The following is a 27,054-nucleotide window of genomic DNA, read 5'->3' on the forward strand; positions in this document are numbered from 1 at the left end:
TTTAATTTCCGTGATGAAGATCTGTAATTTTGCTCTGGTTTTCCTCCATATTGGTAATTATACAGCACATGGCGGTCTCTGTTTGACCCACATCATTCGTTTTCCACGATGAAGCCACGAGCCATCACTCGATACCGGCAGTCACAGTTTTCAGTGATACATACGTGTTATATTCCACATAAGGGAAGTAAGAGTGTAATATCGTGGCCACTAAGCATTGCCTCGTTGGGGACAGATTGAATTTCCGCCGCGTCTCTGACCTCCCTGAACAGGCCGACGCATTTCACAGCACCGCGCCCCACCTACTCCAGCTTCTTCTTTAAAATATTTGAAATGTCTTTTTTCTTTTATGTGGTTTAATTATAAGTAGCAAAAAGTGATATTTTCTAATAATTAAATGTTGATAAAATGTATATAACGACCAGCCTTCCGTAAAGCGGCTGTAACTCCGGGGGATGGCGGCTCCCGTGGACAGACCACGGCGTGTAAAGTGGGCCTCTAATATGGATCATTGCAGTCTGAACGCGGCTTTACACAGGTTTATTAGGAATTCTGTACAGTAATATGTAGGATTTCCCTGCGGTGTTTAAATGGACTCCATGCAGTGAGCATGCCCTGCGATTTAGTGCCGCAGTCCGGCCGCTCTGTCCACGGTGGTCTCAACCCTCACCGGGGGATATTTCCTCTCCTTCTATCTCATCATTTCAATCTCCGTCCCAGTACCACAGAGCATCTGCCCCCCATCTTCCCGTACCCCTTTATCATTTGACACGGTCCACCCCAGAGGGGTTACTTTGAGGCCACGCGGCTGCTCAGCTCCCAAGTGCGCCGTACTGCGCTCTAATACAGAAATAGCTTTAGACTGAGCCTTTGGAAAGACAACCATTAGTCCCAAAATATCGTGGGTTTCCCTGAAACGTTGGCGCAGCTTAAGTATTTTGGCATAGTAATAAAAAATAATAACCCCCCTGTTAATAAATATATGTGGCTCTGTTGAGTGGTAGTAGTTCTCCACGTAGAGAATAATCATTGTTTTGTGACCTCAGCTGGTTGAGACTCCTGAAAGTAAAATCACATGAACCACATTTCCATCTGGGCTCCATCCCACCGTAAAGCAGTGAACAAAATCCTTTATAAACTCATCCTCAACATAAGTCGCCTTTCCATTAGCAGGTGAAGTAGATAGATTGTTTCAATAAACGGTTCTGAAGGGGCCAGAGGAGGTCCGCTATATGTCCACCTCCCCTTCGTAGAGTAAAATCCCGCTGAATATGGTGAGTGGCTCATCCGAGTGCGCCAGTCGTCCCATCACCAGGTCGATACAGACCGTGTCCCCGGCATCCAGCTGCAGAATAAGGTTGAACACCCCCAGAGACCCGGCGCTGGTCTTATTCTCCACCAGAGGCTTTTTCTCCAGGCCCTCGGGCTGATAGCCGGCAGAATCTACTCGGGCGATGCCGTAATTGGATTTGGAGAGCACTGCTTCCATCTTCTCATCCTTGTAGCCGGTAAGGATGGCGCTAATAAAATAACGTCCTTCCACAGGAGCCGTGAATATCCCTGGAGAGAGAAGGTTGCAGAGAATAATCAACACAGTTTTACAACAATCTGAAGTAAAAACAAATTTGTTCCAATGGGGGGACCCTCTAGCCGTGGCTGGCATTCCCTTAGGGGGACATCTTTTCTTTGTGTAGCATTGACTGGGGGGACAATCTGCCCTTGGCTGGCATTTCCTGGGGGTACCATAGCCACCCACCAGCAGTTTGTCTTGGACCTAGAAGGTGGGAGCCTCCAAACAGTCCAAGAACTCTCCCGGATCTCCAAGAACTCTTTTATCAGCTCAGCCTTGGTCCACCATCTCTCAGATGGCAGTTGGTCCTTCTCTAACCCATCTCAGGAGATTATTGATGAAATAGCCTTCACTTCTTTGACCATTTATTCTTTTCACTCTGCAGAAAAGCATCATGACTTCTTTCACTACTTCAGCTTAACTAGAGAGACTTCTTCTGTTGCCTCTTGTGTAGCCTGAAGTAGATTATGCTCAGACTAAGGGTATCTTGACCCACAGCTGTGGTCAATGGGTGTTCCAGAGATCTCATCTAGAGGCAACCTTCAGGCCAGACCCCACCACAGGGGTAATATATGGCTCTTCCATTGCCACTGTCAAGCCATAAAGGTTCTGTGTTGCAACAGGGGCACAAAAGGGGAATTTACGTGTTCCCTCATTCACAGTGTCGCACTCATCCGTACCAAACTACAGCAGTGGTTGCCCACCGGTGGAGCACTGGGCTTGGTGTGGGCTCATTTTGGAGACATAATGCTAGGCTGCAGTGTTACCAAATACCAAAAGGGGTATTAGTATGGTGTGTTTTGTATGTAACACGTGCCACACGGTTAATTATTATTATATACAGAAAATATATATAATTATAAGTCTCTATTGCTGAGAAAAAACTCACCACTTGATGGGTCATAAGCGTTGCCATCATTCACCAGAACCTTGTCAAAGGTGATGGTACCAGGGTCCACCTGGGGGATGGTGAGGGCAGCAGAGAAGGAGATTTGTGGCACTAAGGAAGCCTCACCTGTAGGACCTGGAGACGAAAAGGAATGTAACATCCATTAAACATCTCCAAAAACCATGAAAATTGGACACTTTAGGCCAAAAATTCCACTTACCTTGTTCCCCTCGCAGCCCTGAAAGAGAAAAAAAAGAGAAGAGTTGACTATAAAGTTACCTCTAGTAACAGCCCCTCTCATTACCCTGTATAACACTCACCCTCCCTTTTATTACCTCTGTATCTCTGCTTTTCCCTATAATTATCCTTGTATAACACTGACCCTCTCGTTACCCCTGTATTAGAGTGACTCTAATTCTTGTTATCCCTGTATAATAATGGCTTTCCCTCTCATTACTGCTGTTTACACTGACCCTCTCATTACTTCTATATAAAGCTGACACTAAATGTTGTTACCCCCGTATGATGCTGGCTCTCCCTCTTGTTACCCGTGTCTCACATTATTCCTGAATAATCTCTCTCCCTCATTAGTCCTGTATAATACTGGGTCTTCTTCTCATTTCCTCTGTAAAACTCTGACCCTCTCTCTTATTCCCCTTACGTTACTCCCATATAACACTACAGTATAACTATAACACTCACCAGGTGGTCCAACGGGTCCCTGCTTTCCTGTGGCTCCATCTTTCCCCGCTGGGCCGGGTGGACCTTGTGGGCCGGGTGGTCCTTGTTTCCCTATAGGACCTGGTGGGCCAGGAAGACCTGGGGGTCCTAGAACAGCAATCAGAACAATGAGCACTGCTGATCTCTAAACTTATTACGTTAGAAACTTTACTAAACTAAACCTTTTCTAAACTAAACTTTACTAATTATAAACGTTAGAAACTTTACTTAACTTTACTTATTATAAAAGTTAAAAACTTTACTAAACTAAACTTTACTAATGATAAACGTAAGAAACTTTACTAAACTAAACCTTTACTAAACTTAACTTTACTAATTATAAACGTTAGAAACTTTACTTAACTTTACTAATTATAAAAGTTAAAAACTTTACTAAACTTTACTAATTATAAAGGTTAAAAACTTTACTAAACTTTACTAATTATAACGATAGAAACTTTACTAAAGTAAACTAAAACTTTACTTAACTATACTTTGCCGACTATATTGTGAGAAACAAATAATGCATCAAACTGAAATTGGGTATATAATGGGCAGCAGGTGCATGATAAAATATTTGCAATCATTTCGCCGAATGGTTCAGTATCCCTCAGCTCCCTGGTTATCTCTCGTTTTCTGCTAACTACGTTCACTTATTGCTTCCATCTTACTAAGACACCACCTGTCGTGAGCAGAAGGTCTGTCCTGGACTCACCCATAAAGTCCTGCACGGTGAAGTTCTGGAACTCAGAAGACAGGACCAACACGGAGCTGTTCAGGCTGTTCAGTCTCTTGTTTATCCCGTTCAATTGGCTGTTGTGAAGCTTATCAAACCACGCGCTGTGCGTCCTGACCGTGCTGTTCATCTCCTGGACACAGTTCCACAGGCCTGACACGTGTTTACCCAAATTCTCCTTGATCTTGTGCAGACTCCCCGACACTGAGTCCAGTTTAAGGCAGACATTTTCAAGCTTAGACACTCTGTCGTCCAGCCCTCCAGCAGAACGTCTACAATCCTGTGTCTCCTCCAGGACCGTGCTACCAAATCTTCTGATCTCCTTCTCTACATTTTCAAACTTTTCCGAGTTGTCTTCGATGTGCTCTGTCACTTCTTCCTGGATCTTATTGATCTCAGAGATTATTTTGTCCTTGGTGGTTCCTAGCTCAATGATGTCTGTCTGGTGTTTTCCAACAGTCTCTTGAAGGTCTTTGATGGTGTCGTTCAAGGAGCTGAAGGTCACAATAATGTTGGACAGCTCTCCTTGCATAGACTTCAAGTCTATGTTGGAGCTCCCTCCAAAGACACTGAAGCCATCCAGTGGTTTGCTAGAGCCAATGTGATCCTTGCCCTCCTCCTCTTTTTTCTGAACGTGTTGGCAGCTGCCCTTACATTCCTCTACCTGCTCCTTTAACTTGCCCACCTCTTCCTGTAAATTGGAGCAAACCTGCCCGCAGCTTTTGTAATCAAACTGTATCATGGTAGTGAGTGATCTTATACCGTTTTCCAAATCAAGCATCTTCCTGTTGGTCTCATTCTGGTAACGTTGAATGTCTTTACTTGTGGAATCGTATGTGTCCACCCCTGTGAGAATGGTGGTAGCCAGCCTGCCTTCCAGGTCATCCATGTCAGTAGACATCTTAGTCAAAGACTCCCCGTTAGCCTCCACCAGCACCTTAATGTTTGTTAATTCACCCTCAAGGCCTCCGAGGGTATTTTGCAAAGAGTTCCCTGATAATCGAAGGCCATTGATGTCTGAGCTGATAATGCGGATCTTGTCTTCGTTCCATTTCACCCGTCTGTCCAGGTCAGAGAATGTGTCCTTCATCTCCAAGCTGCTTGTGGTGCATTGGTCAGTGCAACTGTTTATCGTGCTGGTCACCTGTCTCTTGAGGCTCTCGATGTCCTGGACAACAGTCCCAAGGACCTCTTCATTTTTACCCACCAGGTTCTTTAAAGAGTTAACATCCAGGCCAAAGCTGGCAATTGTGTGAAAGATTGAGTCATCAATCCCAGAGCTGTTTCCCAGCTCAGTCAGGAGCATATTTACCTTCTCCTCATTGCCTTTGATGCGATCCTCCAAATCATTCTTTAGCTTGTTGATCTCATCCTGAATGCCATCCCGATAATGATAATAGTGATCTTCTAGACTCCTCTGTGTGATGTTCATCCTACCTTCAATGTGTTCCAGACGGCTGTTGAGATTTTGATCTATCTGGGTGATGGTGTCCTTATCACTGTCATCCAGTTTGCCATCCAGACGAACTGTAAGGGCAACAACAGATCCGGAGAGCGTATCTGCTTTCCTTTCTGTCTCGCTCACCCGCTTGCGAAGGTCATTTAGTTCAGAGCAGCAGTCCTTAGGCATGCGCGTTGTCAACTCGACCACGTGGGCCTGGATGTTCTGCACGGCCTCCCGGTTCCTCTGGTCTACAGAGCTGATCAGCTTTTCAAGCCCTCGGATTCGATCCCTTTCCTCATTCTGCTCGTTTCGGAATCCTTCGACTCCTGAAAGGCAGGCCGAACACGACTGCTGCATCCTCCTTTCCACCTCTCTCAGAATATCTCCCCGTATTTCGGAAATCTTTTGGCTCGTTGTGTTGTCTGAGCTGCTCGTCTGCTTGTCGTTGGCATTGTTGATTTTGCCCAGTTGATCATCGTGAAAAGTGATCCTATTATCGAGCTCTATCAATCGACTCTGGATCTCATTGAGGGTTTCCTTCATTTCCGGTTGGTTGTTGGCGGAATCCGCAGGTTGTTTCCCATTCAGGACGAGTTGGATCTCAGTCTGGAACTTCTCGCTCATGCCCTGCATCGTACTTTGCAGGTTTTGCAGCTCTTTGGTCAAATGCTGCACCTTGTCTTCCAGCTGTTTTACCTTTTCCGATTCTTCTTGACCTGCGGGGGTGAGTGGGGAGTTTAGCCGAAGATTTGTGATTTAGGTTATTACAACTTTTCTGCATTAATATTAAAACCTGATGTTGACAGTCAGAGTAGACAAATTATTCAGGATTTACATCATCAGAGATGGACAGAAGAGACATATGATTAATATATCTCATGAAATATTTGAACATGTATTGGGGGAGGGGGGAGTTTCCTAACTGCAAACCTCTCTGTTTGGTCGATGGAGTCCTTGACTATTGATCAGAATAGATCCAGATGACACGTTTTGCCAGCGATAGCCAGAGAAGAAGCTGAGGAGGCCCAAGAGACGCAAGTCAGAGAAGAAACGGAGCGGGCAAGAGCCAGAAGATGCGAGAAGCGGCGTTCAGTAGGGGGGAAGGAGGCAGGTGCCAGAAGATACCCCAGAGGTGGCATCCCAGACCTTTGGTGCACAAACAGAGCAGACTCTAAACAGAAGAGATGTTACTAAGAAACATAGAGAATACAGAGGGGGGGTATGGAGACGGGGGCAGATTTTACCTCCAAATGACAGCAAATGACTGGAAAGGAACCGTATTTGTGTCCTGGGAACCCCAGGTGGGGGTTAGATGAGATTACATGTTCCGTCGGTTTGTTGCCCTTGAGGTCTTATGTGTTTCCACCCGAATCTTCTATATTAGAATCCTGAGGTCAACCAATGGGAGGCAAGCATGCAGCCTATTGGCTGTATCCAGTAACATTAGCTGCGTATTTGTTACCCCGATGGGCACCTCGCAGACCCACCTTCTCCGCCGGTGCCGCTCAGGTTGCTGCCCCCACTGGATCCTGACAGGCCGGGTCTTCCGGGTTTAGGCCTCGGCCTGGTAGTGGTGATTTGAGCCCCTCCGGCCGGCCCTTCCATGCAGTCATCCCCTGAGTAGCCCTGGCAGCACTTCCACTCCATGTCTGACACCGTCTTGTAGGAAACTTTGTAACGGGGCCTCACAAAGCTGCGGTATCTGAGAGACGGAAAAGGGGCCAGGGGCCACTGCATGAAAAAGTCCTGTTATGTGATAATACCCTACTATATGTGATGTTACCTCGCTGAATGTGGTAATACCCCATTGTATGTGATAATACCTCACCGAGTGATACCCTTCTGAGTGATAATAACTTGTTGTATGTCATAATAACCCACTGTATGATAATACCCCTCTGTATGTGATAATACCCCTCTGTATGTGATAATACCCGGCTGTAGGATAATGTCTGTTTGGTTGCTGCTGACACTCACACCAGATTTCGTGGGCACTGGATCTGCCCCCAGATACATGGCTGATACTCTGGCTTCACGTACGTCTCTGCGCCGTCTTCTACTATACAGCTGACCGTCCGGGTCACCGCGTACGCGCACCAGTTCCTACAGAGGGTGAAAGGATAAGGGAGGAAGGGCAATTCAATGAAAGAAGATCCCCCATCACGGTGACAGCCTCACAGAAACCCAGAACCAGCCGGCAGATCGGCCCATCCGGCATTCTAGTCTGTAAAGACCTCAATCAGTCGTTGGTCTCGTCTTAGATTCAGGAGCCGTATGTTTATCCCATGCATGTTTAATACCCTCACTGTATTACCCTCTACCACTTCTGCTGGGAGGCTGTTGCAGAAGATTCAGAAGCCATACGCCTGCCCTGTGCATGTTTAAATCCCCCCCTGTGCTAGGTGTGTGATCCGCCGCCCTCCCGTACCACTGCTACAGTGGGGGCAGTGAGTGGGAGAGATTAAGGAGCGTGAAGATGGACCGGACTTTCCGGCTGTGGCTCAGAGGGGCTGCAGACGGCGCTGCCCTAGGCCTAACGGCACAGAGGTAAATATGCCACAGCAGACTGATAGAGTAGTTACATAGAGCGATCTATGAGAGGAATAAGGGACAGAGAGCGAGCAGGGAGAGGAACAAGCGGCAGAGAGAGATCGGGGAGAGGAGAAAGTGACAGCAATCGGGGAGAAGAGAAAGTGACAGGCAGCGGTTGGGGAAAGGAACAAGTGACAGAGAGCAATCTGTGCGAGAAATATGGGACAGAGAGTGATCGGGGAGAGGAACAAGCGACAGAGAGAGATCGGGGAGAGAAACAAGAGACAGAAAGTGACCGGGGAGAGGAACAAGCGGCAGAGAGAGATCGGGGAGAGAAACATGCGGCAGAGAGAGATCAGGGAGAGGAAAAAGCGTCAGAGAGAGCTCGGGGAGAGGAACAAGCGGCAGAGAGAGATCGGGGAGAGGAACAAGCGGCAGAGAGAGATCGGGGAGAGGAACAAGCGACAGAGAGAGATCGGGGAGAGGAACAAGCGGCAGAGAGAGATCGGGTAGAGGAACAAGCGGCAGAGAGAGCTCGGGGAGAGGAACAAGAGACAGAAAGTGATCGGGGAGAGGAACAAGCGGCAGAGAGAGATCGGGGAGAGGAACAAGCGACAGAGATCGGGGAGAGGAACAAGCGACAGAGAGAGATCGGGGAGAGGAATAAGCGACAGAGAGCGATCGGGGAGAGGAACAAGCGACAGAGAGAGATCGGGGAGAGGAACAAGCGACAGAGAGCGATCGGGGAGAGGAACAAGCGGCAGAGAGAGATCGGGGAGAGGAACAAGCGGCAGAGAGCGATCGGGGAGAGGAACAAGCGGCAGAGAGAGATCGGGGAGAGGAACAAGCGGCAGAGAGAGATCGGGGAGAGGAACAAGCGACAGAGAGAGATCGGGAGAGGAACAAGCAACAGAGATAGATCGGGAGAGGAACAAGCGGCAGAGAGAGATCGGTGAGAGGAACAAGCGACAGAGAGAGCTCGGGGAGAGGAACAAGCGACAGAGAGAGATCGGGGAGAGGAACAAGCGACAGAGAGAGATCGGGGAGAGGAACAAGCGGCAGAGAGAGATCGGGGAGAGGAACAAGCGACAGAGAGAGATCGGGGAGAGGAACAAGCGGCAGAGAGAGATCGGGGAGAGGAACAAGCGACAGAGAGAGATCGGGAGAGGAACAAGCGACAGAGATAGATCGGGAGAGGAACAAGCGGCAGAGAGAGATCGGTGAGAGGAACAAGCGACAGAGAGAGCTCGGGGAGAGGAACAAGCGACAGAGAGAGATCGGGGAGAGGAACAAGCGACAGAGAGAGATCGGGGAGAGGAACAAGCGGCAGAGAGAGATCGGGAGAGGAACAAGCGGCAGAGAGAGATCGGGGAGAGGAACAAGCGGCAGAGAGAGATCGGGGAGAGGAACAAGCGACAGAGAGAGATCGGGGAGAGAAACAAGAGACAGAAAGTGACCGGGGAGAGGAACAAGCGGCAGAGAGAGATCGGGGAGAGAAACATGCGGCAGAGAGAGATAAGGGAGAGGAAAAAGCATCAGAGAGAGCTCAGGGAGAGGAACAAGAGACAGAAAGTGATCGGGGAGAGGAACAAGCGGCAGAGAGAGATCGGGGAGAGGAACAAGCGACAGAGAGAGATCGGGGAGAGGAACAAGCGACAGAGAGAGATCGGGGAGAGGAATAAGCGACAGAGAGAGATCGGGGAGAGGAACAAGCGACAGAGAGCGATCGGGGAGAGGAACAAGCGGCAGAGAGAGATCGGGGAGAGGAACAAGCGGCAGAGAGAGATCGGGGAGAGGAACAAGCGACAGAGAGCGATCGGGGAGAGGAACAAGCAGCAGAGAGAGATCGGGGAGAGGAACAAGCGGCAGAGAGAGATCGGGGAGAGGAACAAGCGACAGAGAGAGATCGGGAGAGGAACAAGCGACAGAGATAGATCGGGAGAGGAACAAGCGGCAGAGAGAGATCGGTGAGAGGAACAAGCGACAGAGAGAGCTCGGGGAGAGGAACAAGCGACAGAGAGAGATCGGGGAGAGGAACAAGCGGCAGAGAGAGATCGGGGAGAGGAACAAGCTGCAGAGAGAGATCGGGTAGAGGAACAAGCTGCAGAGAGAGATCGGGTAGAGGAACAAGCGGCAGAGAGAGATCGGGGAGAGGAACAAGCGGCAGAGAGAGATCGGGGAGAGGAACAAGCGGCAGAGAGAGCTCGGGGAGAGGAACAAGCGGCAGAGAAAGATCGGGGAGAGGAACAAGCGACAGAGAGAGATCGGGGAGAGGAACAAGCGACAGAGAGAGATCGGGGAGAGGAACAAGCGACAGAGAGAGATCGGGGAGAGGAACAAGCTGCAGAGAGAGATCGGGTAGAGGAACAAGCGGCAGAGAGAGATCGGGGAGAGGAACAAGCGGCAGAGAGAGCTCGGGGAGAGGAACAAGCGACAGAGAGAGATCGGGGAGAGGAACAAGCGACAGAGAGAGATCGGGGAGAGGAACAAGCGGCAGAGAGAGATCGGGAGAGGAACAAGCGACAGAGAGAGATCGGGAGAGGAACAAGCGGCAGAGAGAGATCGGGGAGAGGAACAAGCGACAGAGAAAGATCGGGAGAGGAACAAGCGACAGAGATAGATCGGGAGAGGAACAAGCGGCAGAGAGAGATCGGGGAGAGGAACAAGCGGCAGAGAGAGCTCGGGGAGAGGAACAAGCGGCAGAGAGAGATTGGGGAGAGGAACAAGCGACAGAGACAGCTCGGGGAGAGGAACAAGCGGCAGAGAGAGCTCGGGGAGAGGAACAAGCGACAGAGAGAGCTCGGGGAGAGGAACAAGCGGCAGAGAGAGATCGGGGAGAGGAACAAGCGGCAGAGAGAGATCGGGGAGAGGAACAAGCGGCAGAGAGAGCTCGGGGAGAGGAACAAGCGGCAGAGAGAGCTCGGGGAGAGGAACAAGCGGCAGAGAGAGAACGGGGAGAGGAACAAGCGACAGAGAGAGATCGGGGAGAGGAACAAGCGACAGAGAGAGCTCGGGGAGAGGAACAAGCGGCAGAGAGAGATTGGGGAGAGGAACAAGCGGCAGAGAGAGATCGGGGAGAGGAACAATCGGCAGAGAGAGATCGGGGAGAGGAACAATCGGCAGAGAGAGCTCGGGGAGAGGAACAAGCGGCAGAGAGAGATCGGGGAGAGGAACAAGCGACAGAGAGAGCTCGGGGAGAGGAACAAGCGGCAGAGAGAGATCGGGGAGAGGAACAAGCGGCAGAGAGAGATCGGGGAGAGGAACAAGCGGCAGAGAGAGATCGGGGAGAGGAACAAGCGACAGAGAGAGATCGGGGAGAGGAACAAGCGGCAGAGAGAGATCGGGGAGAGGAACAAGCGACAGAGAGAGATCGGGAGAGGAACAAGCGACAGAGAGAGCGATCGGGGAGAGAAACAAGAGACAGAAAGTGATCGGGGAGAGGAACAAGCGGCAGAGAGAGCTTGGGGAGAGGAACAAGCGGCAGAGAGAGATCGGGGAGAGGAACAAGCGACAGAAAGTGATCGGGGAGAGGAACAAGCGGCAGAGAGAGTTCGGAAGAGGAACAAGCGACAGAGAGAGATCGGGAGAGGAACAAGCGACAGAGAGAGATCAGGGAGAGAAACAAGAGACAGAAAGTGATCGGGGAGAGGAACAAGCGACAGAGAGAGATCGGGGAGAGGAACAAGCGGCAGAGAGAGATCGGGGAGAGGAACAAGCGGCAGAGAGAGAACGGGGAGAGGAACAAGCGACAGAGAGAGATCGGGGAGAGGAACAAGCGACAGAGAGAGCTCGGGGAGAGGAACAAGCGGCAGAGAGAGATTGGGGAGAGGAACAAGCGGCAGAGAGAGATCGGGGAGAGGAACAATCGGCAGAGAGAGATCGGGGAGAGGAACAATCGGCAGAGAGAGCTCGGGGAGAGGAACAAGCGGCAGAGAGAGATCGGGGAGAGGAACAAGCGACAGAGAGAGCTCGGGGAGAGGAACAAGCGGCAGAGAGAGATCGGGGAGAGGAACAAGCGGCAGAGAGAGATCGGGGAGAGGAACAAGCGGCAGAGAGAGATCGGGGAGAGGAACAAGCGACAGAGAGAGATCGGGGAGAGGAACAAGCGGCAGAGAGAGATCGGGGAGAGGAACAAGCGACAGAGAGAGATCGGGAGAGGAACAAGCGACAGAGAGAGCGATCGGGGAGAGAAACAAGAGACAGAAAGTGATCGGGGAGAGGAACAAGCGGCAGAGAGAGCTTGGGGAGAGGAACAAGCGGCAGAGAGAGATCGGGGAGAGGAACAAGCGACAGAAAGTGATCGGGGAGAGGAACAAGCGGCAGAGAGAGTTCGGAAGAGGAACAAGCGACAGAGAGAGATCGGGAGAGGAACAAGCGACAGAGAGAGATCAGGGAGAGAAACAAGAGACAGAAAGTGATCGGGGAGAGGAACAAGCGACAGAGAGAGATTGGGGAGAGGAACAAGCGGCAGAGAGAGATCGGGGAGAGGAACAAGCGGCAGAGAGAGATCGGGGAGAGGAACAAGCGGCAGAGAGAGCTCGGGGAGAGGAACAAGAGACAGAAAGTGACCGGGGAGAGGAACAAGCGGCAGAGAGAGATCGGGGAGAGGAACAAGCGGCAGAGAGAGATCGGGAGAGGAACAAGCGGCAGAGAGAGCTCGGGGAGAGGAACAAGCGGCAGAGAGAGCTCGGGGAGAGGAACAAGCGGCAGAGAGAGCTCGGGGGGAGGAACAAGCGACAGGGAGAGATCGGGGAGAGGAACAAGCGACAGAGAGAGATCGGGGAGAGGAACAAGCGGCAGAGAGAGATCGGGGAGAGGAGAAAGAGACAGAGCGATCTGGGAGAGAAGTGACAGATGGGGAGACACTAATGGTAGGGTGAGAGAGGTCGGATCGAGCAAAGAGAGCCACGTCACGGATGTCGTGAGAATGAAGGGCCGTGGCTGCACGAAGATCTCTAAACAGCTGCTCCAAATACCCCAGGAGGAATAAGCCGGGGTTTATTCGCAGCGTAACCCTTTCAGCACTGGGAAATTGTATGTGTATTAAAAAGAGGGGTGAAGGATGTTAAACTTTCCCTGAAACGTTCCCTAAATAAATCTACTGGGTGCATTTTTTAAATGATCCACTAGATGGCAGCAAAAGCCGGCGTAACCGCGTGTGATAATACCAGCTCATTCTACATGTGTGTGACATGTATGACCTCCCCTTATATAGAGTGACCCGAGAGATAAGATGATTGTATTACGGATCTGTAAATGGAACATAGGAACTCTAAATGAAGATATTTCTCCTGCTGCAGGAACACAGCCTGGGGGACACAATTCCACAAATCAATACTTCTAACCACGCACAGCGCATGGTTTGTGAGTCATGGGAGGTGTTCTGTGTATAGGGGCTCTGCCTCATGGGAGGTATACTGTGTATAGGGGCTCTGCCTCATGGGCAGTATTCTGTGTATAGGGGCTCTGCCTCATGGGAGGTATACTGTGTATAGGGGCTCTGCCTCATGGGCAGTATTCTGTGTATAGGGGCTCTGCCTCATGGGAGGTATACTGTGTATAGGGGCTCTGCCTCATGGGCAGTATACTGTGTATAGGGGCTCTGCCTTATGGGTAGTATACTGTGTATAGGGGCTCTGCCTCATGGGAGGTATACTGTGTATAGGGGCTCTGCCTCATGGGCAGTATTCTGTGTATAGGGGCTCTGCCTCATGGGCAGTATACTGTGTATAGGGGCTCTGCCTCATGGGCAGTATACTGTGTATAGGGGTTCTGCCTCATGGGAGGTATACTGTGTATTGGGGCTCTGCCTCATGGGAGGTGTTCTGTGTATAGGGGCTCTGCCTCATGGGAGGTATACTGTGTATAGGGGCTCTGCCTCATGGGCAGTATTCTGTGTATAGGGGCTCTGCCTCATGGGCAGTATTCTGTGTATAGGGGTCTTGCCGCTTTAGCTTTAGGGGGTTATTCAATGTTTTAGGAACTCAGGAAGAGATAACCCACTCCACAACCCCCACAACCTACCCCCCTGACCCATGCCACAACTTCCACAATCTATCCCTTCTCTGACCCACTCCACAACCTATCCCCTCCCTGACCGACTCCATGACCTCCACAACCTATCCCCTCCCTGACCCACTCCACAATTTATCCCTTCCCTGACCCACTCCACAACCTCCACAAGCTATCCCCTCCCTGACCCACTCCATGACCTATCCCCTCTCTGACCCACTCCACAATCTATCGCCCACCCTGACCCAATCCACAACCACTCCCCTCCCTGACCCACTCCACAATCTCTCCCCTCCCTGACCCACTCCACAACCTCAACAACCTATCCCCTCCCTGACCCTCTCCACAACCTATCCCCTCCCTGACCCACTCCACAACCTCCACAAGCTATCCCCTCCCTGACCCACTTCATGACCTATCCCCTCCATGACCCACTCCACAACCTCTCCCCACCCTGACCTACTCCACAACCTCAACAACCTATCCCCTCCCTGACCCTCTCCACAACCTGACCCACTCCACAACCTATCCCCTCCCTAACCCTCTCCACAACTTGTCCCCTCCCTGACCCACTCCACAACCTGACCCACTCCACAACCTATCCCCTCCCTAACCCTCTCCACAACTTGTCCCCTCCCTGACCCACTCCACAACCTATCCTCCCAACCACTGCAGCCTCCATACTGTACATCATCCCAACCACTGCATCCCCCATACTGTACATCATCCCAACCACTGCATCCCCCATACTGTACATCATCCCAACCACTGCATCCCACATACTGTACATCATCCCAACCACTGCATCCCCCATACTGTACATCATCCCAACCACTGCATCCCCCATACTGTACATCATCCCAACCACTGCATCCCCCATACTGTACATCATCCCAACCACTGCATCCCCCATACTGTACATCATCCCAACCACTGCATCCCCCATACTGTACATCATCCCAACCACTGCAGCCTCCATACTGTACATCATCTCAACCACTGCAGCCTCCATACTGTACATCATCCCAACCACTGCAGCCTACATACTGTACATCATCCCAACCACTGCAGCCTCCATACTGTACATCATCTCAACCACTGCAGCCTACATACTGTACATCATCCCAACCACTGCAGCCTCCATACTGTACATCATCCCAACCACTGCATCCCCCATACTGTACATCATCCCAACCACTGCATCCCCCATACTGTACGTCATCCCAACCACTGCAGCCTCCATACTGTCTTGATATTGCTGCAGCCTCTGTATTGCTCCTCATTCCATACACTGTAGCCTCTGTACTATGTGCTGCCTCCGTATTAGATTCCCTCCATCCCGGGGCACACTGCCAGTGCTGACTGTGACATGTTGAGCCCCCGTATGGCTGACCCTCTGAACTTTAAGCTGTGCTCCAGCTCGATTGCTGATATTTTGGGTGCCTACCTGTGTCTGCTGGCGGCTCGGAGCCCATTCTGAGGCTGTGTCACCCCCTGGCCCTGGGGGGATCCTCCGGTGTACAGGCTGTACCGAGATGGGTAATTCGTGGCATTTGAACCCCCCAAATATACGGAGAGCAGGCTAGTGAGAATGAGCCACACCGTCATGGCCATCTTAATCCGGATTCAGGGAGAAGAAGAAATATAGACTGGGGTGAAATTCAGCGCCTGGAGCTCGTCACTGGGACATTGCCCAGGGTCACTAATTCTGCCGCAATTACCCCTAATCCCCGGCAGCTGGAGCCGGCTAATCCTCCGATCAATGGCAGCGGCGGCGGCCTCCCTGGCCAAAGATATGTTTAGACTGCTCCCTGACCTGCGGAGATATTAGACTCTCCGGAGTTATGTCAGATGCCGACTGCCGGACTCCTCTGAACTGACCGTCACAGGCGAGATTCCCCGACCGTTACACCCGCGGGGATCCAGGGGCTTTCCGTGTGCGTTCCACGCTCTGAGCTGTTAAACTTCCAGACCTTCAGCCCTTCTCCCGACAGTTTGCCCCAGATGTCTGCCCGGTGGGGACCCCAGGGTTTCTCCGCGATGGTCGGAACGGTCACAGTTATTGCCCAATAGACCCAAACCCCTTCCAAACAGGAAACTCCAAGTGTTACTCCAGCGGTGAAGCCGGCGTCCTCCACGCCGTGGATCCGTGTCCAGAGTCAAAGCGGAGACCCTTTCCAGATGAGCTCCTCCAGATGTTGGTCCAGCTGCTCAGACCTCATTCACAAAGACAAAACGTGTCAACCCAGGAGCTTTAATACCCGTCTGCCTGACCGCCGGCCGGCGATTCGATATCAGGGCTAAACCTTACAGAATCTCCTCTGTGTGGATCCTTCCTAGTGTCCCCCGGGGGAATCTACACCGCGTGCGGAGGTGGCGGTTCTACTCTGCCTCCTGCAGCTCTCCTTCTGCCCCCCTGCAGCACAAACTCCCTTCTTTCTTCTGCTCTTTTTTCAGTTTCTCTGCGAAATATCACCTCCTTTAAAGCTCCTTGGACAGCCCACTGCTGCCCCATCAACCAAAGGAAATGGGGGAAGAAAGAATCCCCTGCAGCAAAAAAAACTGACCCTGGGTGGGGAGGAGAGGGAGAGGAAAGGAGGGGGAGGGAAGAGGGTAGGGAAGGAGAGAGAGAAGGAGAGAGGCATAGAAAGAGAGGAATGGGGATGAGAGAGGGAAGAGGGGTAATCGAGGGGGTAAATGGCATCAGAGGGATCTCATTCCTCTCCTCCTAAATGTCCCGCGTCCTGATTAAGCTCTTCCTGCACAGAGTGTAAGCTCTTGGAGTCAGATTACCCATAAATAGGTTAAACGCGTGTTCACGTCTCTCGCTGTATATTTAAGTCTCCACATACACGCCGTACAGAGCCGCGTACAGAGGATGCAATAGATATTGGTGTCGAGAACATGATCCAGTACACAGGGTGTGTGCAGCGCCGAGCGCATGATCCGGTTCCCTGGGGGCGTGTGTGCAGCGCCGAGCGCATGATCCGGTTCCCTGGGGGCGTGTGTGCAGCGCCGAGCGCATGATCCGGTTCCCTGGGGGCGTGTGTGCAGCGCCGAGCGCATGATCCGGTTCCCTGAGAGTGTGTGTGCAGCGCCGAGCGCATGATCCGGTTCCCTGAGAGTGTGTGTGCAGCGCCGAGCGCATGATCCGGTTCCCTGAGAGCGTGTGTGCAGCGCCGAGCGCATGATCCGGTTCCCTGAGAGTGTGTGTGCAGCGCCGAGCGCATGATCCGGTTCCCTGGGGGCGTGTGTGCAGCGCCGAGCGCATGATCTGGTTCCCTGAGAGCGTGTGTGCAGCGCCGAGCGCATGATCCAGATTAGAAACCCAGAACCCGCCGGCAGATCGGCCCCATCCGGCCCCCGGCTAGTCGCCCGTTTCTCCTGCTGTAAAGACTCAAACCTTTATCAGTCGTTGGTCTCGTCTTAGATTCAGGAGCCGTATGTCTATCCCATGCATGTTTAATACCCTCACTGTATTACCCTCTACCACTTCTGCTGGGAGACTGTTCCACTTATCTACTACCATCCCAGTAATGTACAACTTCTAATCCCATGTATGTTTAAATTCCCTCGCTGTATTAGCTTCTACCTTTTCTGCTGGGAGGACGTTCCAAGTATCTACTGTAAAGTATTTGAGCCACATTTGTACATTGGTGTGTGACGTATTAGGAAAAGGAAAAACTGAAACCGTTCCGGGGGTGTAACACTTGTGGGGTGACGGCAGGAATGACACCTGGTTATAAGGAAAGGGGTATCACAGAAGGGTTAAGTGACCGTGAGAGGTGGTGCGGGGGGTGAAGAATATTTATGTTCTTTTCCGGGTAAAAGCCGCATCCGGGTTCTAAAGTGTAGTGTTCAGAAAATACTCCTTGAGCACAGGTGTAATGTGTCTCCCGAAATGTTTTCTTTGCAGTGATTCTTGTTCTGGACTCGCTGGGAGGCGATTCTCTGGCCTTGGATCGTCCTGTGAAGGGGATTTAGTAAAATTAAAGGGCAGTTCTGGCCAAGCTGGCGGGGGGGCGCGGTAGTAAGCGGGAGGAAAAGGCCACGTCTCCACACCACGTGCTGCTGGGCCACAGACACGTCTCTGCTGGAAGGTGGATTTCTCCAGTGCCAGGGATCTGCTGCCTCCGCTGCCGGGGATCTGCTGCCTCCAGCGCCAGGGATCTGCGGCCTCCACTGCCAGGGATCTGCTGCCTCCAGCGCCAGGGATATACTGCCTCCGCTGCCGGGGATCTGCGGCTTCCAGCGCCAGGGATCTGCGGCCTCCACTGCCAGGGATCTGCTGCCTCCGCTGCCAGGGATCTGCTGCCTCCGCTGCCAGGGATCTGCTGCCTCCGCTGCCAGGGATCTGCTGCCTCCAGCGCCAGGGATCTGCTGTCTCCGCTGCCAGGGATCTGCTGTCTCCAGCGCCAGGGATCTGCTGTCTCCAGCGCCAGAGATCTGCTGCCTCCGCTGCCAGGGATCTGCTGCCTCCGCTGCCAGGGATCTGCTGCCTCCAGCGCCAGGGATCTGCTGCCTCCAGCGCCAGGGATCTGCGGCCTCCGCTGCCAGGGATCTGCTGCCTCCGCTGCCAGGGATCTGCTGCCTCCAGCGCCAGGGATCTGCTGCCTCCAGCGCCAGGGATCTGCTGCCTCCGCTGCCAGGGATCTGCTGCCTCCAGCGCCAGGGATCTGCTGCCTCCAGCGCCAGGGATCTGCTGCCTCCAGCGCCAGGGATCTGCTGCCTCCAGCGCCAGGGATCTGCTGCCTCCAGCGCCAGGGATCATACTTCCCTCCAGCATCAAAACGGTTAAATCTTCCTGAGACCTGAGAGAGGAAGCTCTGTGGCCCAGAGCACTAACAAACCATTCATTATAATCACAAGCAGGAGGCATGACAGCTGGAATGAGACCGCTCCAACTCCAGCACAGAGACACCCAATAATGTGACCGTCCATTCACTCGCAGAGACACACTATATATAATGTGACCGTCCATTCACTCGCAGACATACCATATAATGTGACCGTCCATTCACTCGCAGAGACACACTATATATAATGTGACCGTCCATTCACTCGCAGACATACCATATAATGTGACCGTCCATTCACTCGCAGAGACACACTATATATAATGTGACCGTCCATTCACTCGCAGACATACCATATAATGTGACCGTCCATTCACTCGCAGAGACACACTATATATAATGTGACAGTCCATTCACTTGCAACGACACACTTTGTATAATGTGACCGTCCATTCATTCGCAGAGACACACACTACATAATATGGCCGTCCATTCCCTCGCAGAGACACACACTGTATAATGTGACCGTCCAGTCACTGGCAGAGACACACTATATATAATGTGACAGTCCATTCACTTGCAGAGACACACTTTGTATAATGTGACCGTCCATTAACTCGCAGACATACCATATATTGTGACTGTCCGTTCACTCGCAGACATACCATATAATGCGACTGTTCGTTCACTCGCAGAGACACACTATATATAATGTGACAGCCCATTCACTGGCAGAGACACACTATATGTAATGTGACCGTCCATTCACTTGCAGAGACACACTTTGTATAATGTGACCGTCCATTCATTCGCAGAGACACACACTACATAATATGGCCGTCCATTCACTCGCAGAGACACACACTGTATAATGTGACCGTCCGTTCACTGGCAGAGACACACTATATATAATGTGACCGTCCATTCACTTGCAGAGACACACTTTGTATAATGTGACCGTCCATTCACTTGCAGAGACACACTTTGTATAATGTGACAGTCCATTCACTCGCAGACATACCATATAATGTGACTGTCCGTTCACTCGCAGACATACCATATAATGTGACTGTCCGTTCACTCGCAGACATACCATATAATGTGACTGTCCGTTCACTCGCAGAGACACACTATATATAATGTGACAGCCCATTCACTCGCAGAGACACACACTGTATAATGTGACTGCCCATTCATTCACAGAGACACGCACTGTATAATGTGACTGCCATTCATTCACAGAGACACGCACTGTATAATGTGACTGCCCATTCATTCACAGAGACACGCACTGTATAATGTAACTGTTCATTCATTCACTAAGACACGCGGTGTATAAAGGGACTTTAGGACCCCCCCCTGCAGGCATCGCCCTTCACTGAAGTCACAAGGACCCTTGAGTTGAAAGCAAAACAAAGATAAAGGGATGGGGCAGCATCCAACATGAAAGGACCCAGTTTGGGCAGATCAAGGGGTGGAAAGATTTCATCTACATGAAAGGAAAATTCCGCCCCAGGAAGCAAAGCCTGGCAGTGAAGGGGTTACATGGCAGTGAAGGGCTTTGACAATGTGTTAATATTATCATTAGTAATGTATCGCTGTCATACTCCGCAGCGCTGTACAATGTGTTATTATTATTTATATATCGCTGTCATACTCCGCAGCGCTGTACAATGTGTTATTATTATTTATATATCACCGTCATACTCCGCAGCGCTGTACAATGTGTGTTATTATTATTTATATATCGCCGTCATACTCCGCAGCGCTGTACAATGTGTTATTATTATTTATATATCGCCGTCATACTCCGCAGCGCTGTACAATGTGTTATTATTATTTATATATCGCCGTCATACTCCGCAGCGCTGTACAATGTGTTATTATTATTTATATATCGCCGTCATACTCCGCAGCGCTGTACAATGTGTGTTATTATTATTTATATATCACCGTCATACTCCGCAGCGCTGTGCAATGTGTTATTATTATTTATATATCGCCGTCATACTCCGCAGCGCTGTACAATGTGTGTTATTATTATTTATATATCGCCGTCATACTCCGCAGCGCTGTACAATGTGTGTTATTATTATTTATATATCGCCGTCATACTCCGCAGTGCTGTACAACGTGTGTTATTATTATTTATATATCACCGTCATACTCCGCAGCGCTGTACAATGTGTTATTATTATTATTATTTATATATCACCGTCATACTCCGCAGCGCTGTACAATGTGTGTTATTATTATTTATATATCACCGTCATACTCCGCAGCGCTGTACAATGTGTTATTATTATTATTTATATATCGCCGTCATACTCCGCAGCGCTGTACAATGTGTGTTATTATTATTATTTATATATCACCGTCATACTCCGCAGCGCTGTACAATGTGTTATTATTATTTATATATCACCGTCATACTCCGCAGCGCTGTACAATGTGTTATTATTATTTATATATCGCCGTCATACTCCGCAGCGCTGTACAATGTGTTATTATTATTTATATATCGCCGTCATACTCCGCAGCGCTGTACAATGTGTTATTATTATTTATATATCGCCGTCATACTCCGCAGCGCTGTACAATGTGTGTTATTATTTATATATCGCCGTCATACTCCGCAGCGCTGTACAATGTGTGTTATTATTATTTATATATCGCCGTCATACTCCGCAGCGCTGTACAATGTGTTATTATTATTATTTATATATCGCCGTCATACTCCGCAGCGCTGTACAATGTGTGTTATTATTATTTATATATCGCCGTCATACTCCGCAGCGCTGTACAATGTGTGTTATTATTATTATTTATATATCGCCGTCATACTCCGCAGCGCTGTACAATGTGTGTTATTATTATTATTTATATATCGCCGTCATACTCCGCAGCGCTGTACAATGTGTGTTATTATTATTATTTATATATCGCCGTCATACTCCGCAGCGCTGTACAATGTGTGTTATTATTATTTATATATCGCCGTCATACTCCGCAGCGCTGTACAATGTGTGTTATTATTATTATTTATATATCGCCGTCATACTCCGCAGCGCTGTACAATGTGTTATTATTATTTATATATCGCCGTCATACTCCGCAGCGCTGTACAATGTGTGTTATTATTATTTATATATCGCCGTCATACTCCACAGCGCTGTACAATGTGTTATTATTATTATTTATATATCGCCGTCATACTCCGCAGCGCTGTACAATGTGTGTTATTATTTATATATCACCGTCATACTCCGCAGCGCTGTACAATGTGTGTTATTATTATTTATATATCGCCGTCATACTCCACAGCGCTGTACAATGCGTGTTATTATTACTTATATATCACCGTCATACTCCGCGGCGCTGTACAATGTGTTATTATTATTTATATATCGCCGTCATACTCCGCAGCGCTGTACAATGTGTGTTATTATTACTTATATAATAATAATAAGGTCCAGTCCGACCCGGCCTGCAGAAGTCGCGCAGGTCACGCTGTGCCACAGCAGACACGAGCTGCCCCGGGGGGAAATGGTTAATGTGGAAGTTACATACATTTCACATGCTGCTGACATACAAGCCGACACAGGAAAAGTGTTTGCCTCTGGGGTAATTAGATCATTAAAGAGTTAATAACAAAGTGCTACAATCCTTAACACACAAGCCAGTGTTGGTTACCCTGCAAGTGGCAATAAAGACGTCGCCTTGGAATTTGGGTGATTTGGGAACAAACATAAAAACGGAATTTTGGAATTCCCTCAAAGTAACTAATAATAATAACACACATTGTACAGCGCTGCGGAGTATGACAGCGATATATAAACAATAATAATAACACACACTGTACAGCGCTGCGGAGTATGACGGCGATATATAAATAATAATAATAACACACATTGTACAGCGCTGCGGAGTATGACGGCGATATATAATTAATAATAACACACATTGTACAGCGCTGCGGAGTATGACGGTGATATATAAATAATAATAACACATTGTACAGCGCTGCGGAGTATGACGGCGATATATAAATAATAATAACACATTGTACAGCGCTGCGGAGTATGACGGCGATATATAAATAATAATAACACATTGTACAGCGCTGCGGAGTATGACAGCGATATATAAACAATAATAATAACACACACTGTACAGCGCTGCGGAGTATGACGGCGATATATAAATAATAATAATAACACACATTGTACAGCGCTGCGGAGTATGACGGCGATATATAATTAATAATAACACACATTGTACAGCGCTGCGGAGTATGACGGCGATATATAAATAATAATAATAACACACATTGTACAGCGCTGCGGAGTATGACGGCGATATATAAATAATAATAATAACACACATTGTACAGCGCTGCGGAGTATGACGGCGATATATAAATAATAATAACACACATTGTACAGCGCTGCGGAGTATGACGGCGATATATAAATAATAATAACACACATTGTACAGCGCTGCGGAGTATGGCGGCGATATATAAATAATAATAACACATTGTACAGCGCTGCGGAGTATGACGGCGATATATAAATAATAATAATAACACACATTGTACAGCGCTGCGGAGTATGACGGCGATATATAAATAATAATAACACACATTGTACAGCGCTGCGGAGTATGACGGCGATATATAAATAATAATAACACACATTGTACAGCGCTGCGGAGTATGACGGCGATATATAAATAATAATAACACATTGTACAGCGCTGCGGAGTATGACGGCGATATATAAATAATAACACATTGTACAGCGCTGCGGAGTATGACGGCGATATATAAATAATAATAATAACACACATTATACAGCGCTGCGGAGTATGACGGTGATATATAAATAATAATAACACACATTGTACAGCGCTGCGGAGTATGACGGCGATATATAAATAATAATAACACATTGTACAGCGCTGCGGAGTATGACGGCGATATATAAATAATAATAACACATTGTACAGCGCTGCGGAGTAAGACGGCGATATATAAATAATAATAACACACATTGTACAGCGCTGCGGAGTATGACGGCGATATATAAATAATAATAACACATTGTACAGCGCTGCGGAGTATGACGGCGATATATAAATAATAATAACACATTGTACAGCGCTGCGGAGTATGACGGCGATATATAAATAATAATAACACACATTGTACAGCGCTGCGGAGTATGACGGCGATATATAAATAATAATAATAACACATTGTACAGCGCTGCGGAGTATGACGGCGATATATAAATAATAATAATAACACATTGTACAGCGCTGCGGAGTATGACGGCGATATATAAATAATAACACACATTGTACAGCGCTGCGGAGTATGACGGCGATATATAAATAATAATAATAACACACATTGTACAGCACTGCGGAGTATGACGGCGATATATAAATAATAATAACACATTGTACAGCGCTGCGGAGTATGACGGTGATATATAAATAATAATAACACATTGTACAGCGCTGCGGAGTATGACGGCGATATATAAATAATAATAACACACATTGTACAGCGCTGCGGAGTATGACGGTGATATATAAATAATAATAACACATTGTACAGCGCTGCGGAGTATGACGGCGATATATAAATAATAACACACATTGTACAGCGCTGCGGCGTATGACGGCGATATATTAATAATAATAACACACATTGTACAGCGCTGCGGCGTATGATGGCGATATAAATCAGCCTCTTTAAGGAAGGTTTTCTAGCTGAACGCGTCTCGTTGCCCTCATTGTCATCACGAAGATCCGATCCTCACGTTTAATGGAAAATGGGGCTGGGCGGAGGGGAACGGCAGCCGGGATTTTGACCTAATAAGCTTATACATTTTTCTGAAGAGATTTATGCGTCAGTTTATACAAATCGCACAAATTCCCCGCAGACTCCAGAACTGCTGTCAGGTCTACAAGGTAAATATTTAATCGTAGAAGACGTTATTAAGAGCCCCGGAGAAAAAGTGTTGGGAAGACTTAAACTCTCGCCGTAGTCTAAATATGTCCCAGCGATGAGCGAATAACGACAGCTACATGGGGCACTTTCTTCATGTTACGCGACCCCCCCCCGGATGCAGCTTCTTTCCGTGGTGCAGGTATTTAGGTTCAGGCAGAAATCCCACATTTATGTGATTTCCAATTCTATTGGGATATCTACTCCTGACTCCAAAATGTCCTCTGATTTCTCACCGGATCAACAGACTATAACTAATCCCGTCTTTATAACCCATTATATCCTGTATATTCCTCATATTATATATTATATACTCTCCGGCCGTATAACTAATCCCGTCCTTATAACCCGTTATATCCCTGTATATTCCTCATATTATATATTATATACTCTCCGGCCGTATAACTAATCCTGTCCTTATAACCCGTTATATCCTGTATATTCCTCATATTATATATTATATACTCTCCCCCGTATAACTAATCCCGTCCTTATAACCCGTTATATCCTGTATATTCCTCATATTATATATTATATACTCTCCGGCCGTATAACTAATCCCGTCCTTATAACCCGTTATATCCTGTATATTCCTCATATTATATATTATATACTCTCCCCCGTATAACTAATCCCGTCCTTATAACCCGTTATATCCTGTATATTCCTCATATTATATATTATATACTCTCCGGCCGTATAACTAATCCCGTCCTTATAACCCGTTATATCCTGTATATTCCTCATATTATATATTATATACTCTCCTGCCGTATAACTAATCCCGTCCTTATAACCCGTTATATCCTGTATATTCCTCATATTATATATTATATACTCTCCGGCCGTATAACTAATCCTGTCCTTATAACCCGTTATATCCTGTATATTCCTCATATTATATATTATATACTCTCCCCCCCCGTATAACTAATCCCGTTCTTATAACCCATTATATCCCTGTATATTCCTCATATTATTTATTATATACTCTCCGGCCGTATAACTAATCCCGTCCTTATAACCCGTTATATCCCTGTATATTCCTCATATTATATATTATATACTCTCCGGCCGTATAACTAATCCCGTCCTTATAACCCGTTATATCCCTGTATATTCCTCATATTATATATTATATACTCTCCGGCCGTATAACTAATCCCGTCCTTATAACCCGTTATATCCTGTATATTCCTCATATTATATATTATATACTCTCCCCCCGTATAACTAATCCCTTCCTTATAACCCGTTATATCCTGTATATTCCTCATATTATATATTATATACTCTCCCCCGTATAACTAATCCCGTCCTTATAACCCGTTATATCCCTGTATATTCCTCATATTATATATTATATACTCTCCGGCCGTATAACTAATCCCGTCCTTATAACCCGTTATATCCTGTATATTCCTCATATTATATATTATATACTCTCCCCCCGTATAACTAATCCCTTCCTTATAACCCGTTATATCCTGTATATTCCTCATATTATATATTATATACTCTCCCCCCGTATAACTAATCCCGTCCTTATAACCCGTTATATCCTGTATATTCCTCATATTATATATTATATAATCTCCGGCCGTATAATTAATCCCGTCCATATAACCCGTTATATCCTGTATATTCCTCATATTATATATTATATACTCTCCGGCCGTATAACTAATCCTGTCCTTATAACCCGTTATATCCTGTATATTCCTCATATTATTTATTATATACTCTCCGGCCGTATAACTAATCCCGTCCTTATAACCCGTTATATCCCTGTATATTCCTCATATTATATATTATATACTCTCCGGCCGTATAACTAATCCTGCCCTTATAACCCGTTATATCCCTGTATATTCCTCATATTATATATTATATACTCTCCGGCCATATAACTAACCCCGTCCTTATAACCTGTTATATCCTGTATATTCCTCATATTATATATTATATACTCTCCCCCCGTATAACTAACTCCGTCCTTATAACCCGTTATATCCTGTATATTCCTCATATTATATATTATATACTCTCCGGCCGTATAACTAATCCCGTCCTTATAACCCGTTATATCCCTGTATATTCCTCATATTATATATTATATACTCTCCGGCCGTATAACTAATCCCGTCCTTATAACCCGTTATATCCCTGTATATTCCTCATATTAAATATTATAAACTCTCCGGCCGTATAACTAATCCCGTCCTTATAACCCGTTATATCCTGTATATTCCTCATATTATATATTATATACTCTCCCCCGTATAACTAATCCCGTCCTTATAACCCGTTATATCCTGTATATTCCTCATATTATA

At 48.0% G+C, this 27,054-nt stretch overlaps 1 protein-coding gene across 1 annotated transcript; it reads right to left on the reverse strand.

Moving 5' to 3' along the window:
- Positions 1-524: 524 nt before the first annotated feature.
- Positions 525-15,759, reverse strand: EMILIN1 (elastin microfibril interfacer 1). Its single transcript, XM_053458466.1, has 8 exons — positions 15,351-15,759; positions 7,337-7,462; positions 6,847-7,061; positions 3,895-6,075; positions 3,162-3,287; positions 2,680-2,697; positions 2,460-2,594; positions 525-1,560 (listed from the first exon to the last, which is right to left on the reverse strand). The coding sequence occupies exons 1-8, from the start codon at positions 15,515-15,517 to the stop codon at positions 1,229-1,231; spliced, it is 3,300 nt and encodes a 1,099-aa protein (XP_053314441.1). The 5' UTR covers positions 15,518-15,759; the 3' UTR covers positions 525-1,228.
- Positions 15,760-27,054: the final 11,295 nt, after the last annotated feature.

The sequence above is a fragment of the Spea bombifrons genome, chromosome 3, assembly GCF_027358695.1.
Source record: "Spea bombifrons isolate aSpeBom1 chromosome 3, aSpeBom1.2.pri, whole genome shotgun sequence".
In the NCBI taxonomy this organism is placed as follows: domain Eukaryota; kingdom Metazoa; phylum Chordata; class Amphibia; order Anura; family Pelobatidae; genus Spea; species Spea bombifrons.

What these genes read in the sequence shown, in the direction of transcription:
- EMILIN1 (XM_053458466.1), bottom strand. Translation starts at nt 15,517, where the DNA reads ATGGCCATGACGGTGTGGCTCATTCTCACTAGCCTGCTCTCCGTATAT. An exon ending in CGAGCCGCCAGCAGACACAG is followed by an intron (nt 7,463 to 15,350) that starts GTAGGCACCCAA and finishes CACCCTCTGTAG; the next exon opens with GAACTGGTGCGCGTACGCGG. An exon ending in GAGCGGCACCGGCGGAGAAG is followed by an intron (nt 6,076 to 6,846) that starts GTGGGTCTGCGA and finishes TCACCCCCGCAG; the next exon opens with GTCAAGAAGAATCGGAAAAG.